Source organism: Daucus carota, chromosome 3 (genome assembly GCF_001625215.2).
Source record: "Daucus carota subsp. sativus chromosome 3, DH1 v3.0, whole genome shotgun sequence".
Taxonomy (NCBI): Eukaryota; Viridiplantae; Streptophyta; class Magnoliopsida; order Apiales; family Apiaceae; genus Daucus; species Daucus carota.
Window position 1 is genome coordinate 30,824,819 of NC_030383.2, and position 3,579 is coordinate 30,828,397.

General features: G+C 47.0%; 1 protein-coding gene across 1 annotated transcript; it reads right to left on the minus strand.

The window, feature by feature from the left end:
- Positions 1 to 1,847: 1,847 nt before the first annotated feature.
- On the minus strand, positions 1,848 to 2,768 carry LOC135151471 (uncharacterized). The gene has a single exon (XM_064089930.1). The coding sequence runs from the start codon at positions 2,766 to 2,768 to the stop codon at positions 1,848 to 1,850; it is 921 nt and encodes a 306-aa protein (XP_063946000.1).
- Between the last annotated feature and the right edge of the window lie 811 nt (positions 2,769 to 3,579).

The window sequence follows — 3,579 nt, forward strand, 5'->3', positions numbered from 1 at the left end:
CCAAGCATATGTGCATCCCTCTAAGAGCCTAACTTGGCCAGGGCATTTGCATCTGCATTCTCAGACCTTGGTATTTGCTCTAGCTTGATCTCCCTGAATTTTCCAATTAGTTCTTGGGCATACCGCATGTAAAGATCGGTACGGGGACCCCTAGCTTGGAAGCCTCCTCGGATGTGCCAGACTACCAACATTGAATAACTGTAAACATTCATATTTTCGACCTTCATCTCCAAGGCTAGCTTCAGCCCCGCTATTAGGGCTTCATACTCCGCGTCATTGTTGGTGGCTTTAAAGTCGAAGTGAATGGAGCTTTGCAGCTTATGGCCTTCCGGACTGACTAAGACAATGCCAGCCCCGGCCCCATTTCTATTTACAACCCCATCGACGTACAAGTTCCACCAAGGGGAACAATTCTCGAGTATGGCTATTGGAGGCTGAGGTTCAGGTACGCATTCCATCCCTTCAACTTCAAAAGTGTGTAGAAATTCCAGGATGAAGTCAGCTAATGCTTGCCCCTTAATAGCAGTTCTTGGCTTGTACTTTATATCAAATTGGCCTAGCTCGACTACCTATTTCATGATCCTAGCAGAGGCTTCTGGCTTGTGTAGGACTTTTCTGAGAGGGAAGGATGTTCGCACTTCAATCTTGTGAGCTTGGAAGTCAGGCCTCAGCTTACGGGAAGCCAAAATTAATGCGTAGGCTAACTTCTCCATGTTCGAGTAGCGGGTCTCAGCATCGAGTAATCTTTTGCTCACGTAATATACCAGCTGTTGGGCTTGCTCTTCCTCCTTGATCAGGTAGGCGCTAATTGAGAATTCGGAAACCCCTAAGTAAAGGATTAAGGCTTCACCCTCCGTTGGTTTTGCCAACAGTGGAGGGCTCCCAAGTTGCTCCTTCAGCTTTAGGAACGCAGCCTCGCATTCTGTCGTCCATTCAAATTTTTGCCCCTTTTTTATGGCTTCAAAGAATTCTCTACATTTGTCTGAGGACTTCGAGATAAACCGGTTTAGGGCGGCAACCCGGCCTGTAATTGGCCTTTCCCCACTAATTGGCCTTCTCTTATGCCTGACTCCCTTTATGTCCGGGTCAATATTAAGGTGGTGGCACATGACTTCTGGGTCAATCCCGATCATATCCGAATGGTTCCAAGCGAAGACGTCTAGATTATTCTTTAAGAATGCGGCTAGGGTTTCCCTTAGGTCCGGTCCCAATTGTTCCCCAATGTTTAATTCTTTAGAGGGGTCGGACTCATCCACCAAGATGGACAGGGTATCCCCAGCTGCTCCGGTCTTCACCTGAGTTTCCGGCATCCTTGGGTCGAGGTCGATCTCAACGGTAACCTCTTTATTGCCACCCTCTCGGGGTTGCGTACCCAGGATTTCATTAACTGTAAGTTGTGTCCGGTCTCCAGGTTGATAGGTTACCATAGCACTGCTGAAGTCACAAGGTGACTCGCACTTACTTCCTTGCTTTTTATTTTGGGGCTGCCTTTGACCAGCCCCTTCGGAATCACTGTCAGTCACATCTTCCACAATCCCCTCGACCAGGGTTTCAACTGTATCAACATTTTGCACCAGGGGTGTATTCATGAGAGTAAACCCTCCATGCACGGCATGTGAGGCTTCGAGATATGGGTCCTCCCCCGGGTGTTGCACAATGATCACCATGTTACAGGTCTCTTTCACAAATTTTATCAAAACTTTCCCCTGAGCCTTAGTTTCGGGTTCCTCCTCTATCTCCACTTGCTTGTAATAGCTTTCTGGGATGTCTCCATCCATTTGCTGGACCTCTTTGCAGGCCTTCACTGCAGATCTCAAAGCCCTGCTATAGCATTCCCGGGAGTCAGCCTAACATCCTCGTACACACCCTACCCCATTAGGGGTTGGGAACTTCATCGATAAGTGGTAGATTGAGGTTACGATCCGCATGTCCCTTAAGATAGGTCTGCCCAGGATCCCGTTATAGGAGATGTCCTCATTTACTATCATGAACTCTACGATTTGAGTGGTAGCCAGTGGTTCCACTCCAAGGGTGATTGGGAGTCTTACCCTTCCAACAATTTGGACAACATTTCCTGTGAAACCATATAATTCATTATAGCAGGTCATCATGTCTTTGTCTGCCATTTTCATTCTTTGGTATGCACTGTAGGCCAGGATATTGACAGAGCTTCCGTTGTCGACAAGAAGCCTGTGCACATTGACATTTCCAATCACGACTGTTACCACCAGGGCATCGCTATGAGGATGATGTACCGCGCGTGCATCCCACTCAGTAAAGGTAATGTCCATGGTCTCCCCTTTAAACATTTTGGGAGGCCTTTCGGACAGATGGCACACATTGGTTAACGGTAGCCCTCTGGCTTCCCGTACATATCTCTTCACAGCACTGCGCCCCTGGCCTCCCACGAAGGGTCCTCCGATGATTATTCGTACACTGCCAGCCCGGGTGTTACGGTTGGGTTCCTTGTCATTTGTCCTTTCAGCTTTCTTTTCCTTATACTTTTTAGCCTCCTGAGCCACAAACTCTGTCAGGTATCCAGTTCTAATGAGATCCTCTATGTGGTCCTTGAGATGCACACATTCCGCTGTGTCATGCCCATTCAAGTCGAAGAAAGCATAGTATTTCCCCTGGTCTTTCTTTCCAGGTGGTCCACTTCGAAAGGGCTTCCGGAAGAGTCTCGCCTTGTCTCCAACCTCAAAAATATGATCTATGGAAGCCGTCAGAGGCGTGTATTCATGGTACCTTGGTTCCCTGGTCTTCCTCATAGTTAGCCTCGACTTGTCGAAGCCCTGTGTGCTGGTTGTATTCACAGTAATGGGTGAGGTTTTGCCGTCTCAGCTCGAGGATTTCTCACCGGTAGGCCTTATGTAGGGGTTCCTCTTATAGGTGTTCCTCCTTTCGGGGCTGTAAGACTTGTCTTTCTTGTTTTTCCAGCTACTACGGCTTTCCGACTTTGACTCCTTCTTCAGCTTAGCTAGTGACTCCTCGATCACTTTATGGGGTTCCGCCCTAGCAAAGAAATCAGCTAGGGTTTCGGGCTCCCGCCCTTGCAGCTCCTTCCAGAAATCTGTTCTAATAACACATCTTCTACCTCTAATAAAAGAAAGGAACCTTCTAGTTTGAACCAAACATATCTTTGGCACTTGAGATTAGGTCATATTAACTTGAGGAGGATTCAAAGACTGGTAGTAGACGGGCCTTTAGGCTCATTGGCAGTGGAGCCATTTCCAGTTTGTGAATCCTGCTTGGAAGGTAAAATGACCAATAGGCCTTTCAAGGCAAAGGGGAATAGAGCCAAAGAAGTGTTAGGATTGGTTCACTCTGATTTATGTGGACCTATGAATATCCAAGCAAGAGGTGGTTATGAGTATTTCGTCACTTTTATTAACGATTATTCTAGATATGGATACATTTATTTGTTGCGCCGTAAGTCTGAGTGCTTTGAGAAATTCAAAGAGTACAAAGCTAAAACGGAGAAGCGACATAATAAAAGTATCAAGTCACTACGATCTGATCGTGGTGGCGAATACTTGCTTGGGGAATTCAGGGAATATTTATCAGAGAATGGGATAGAAT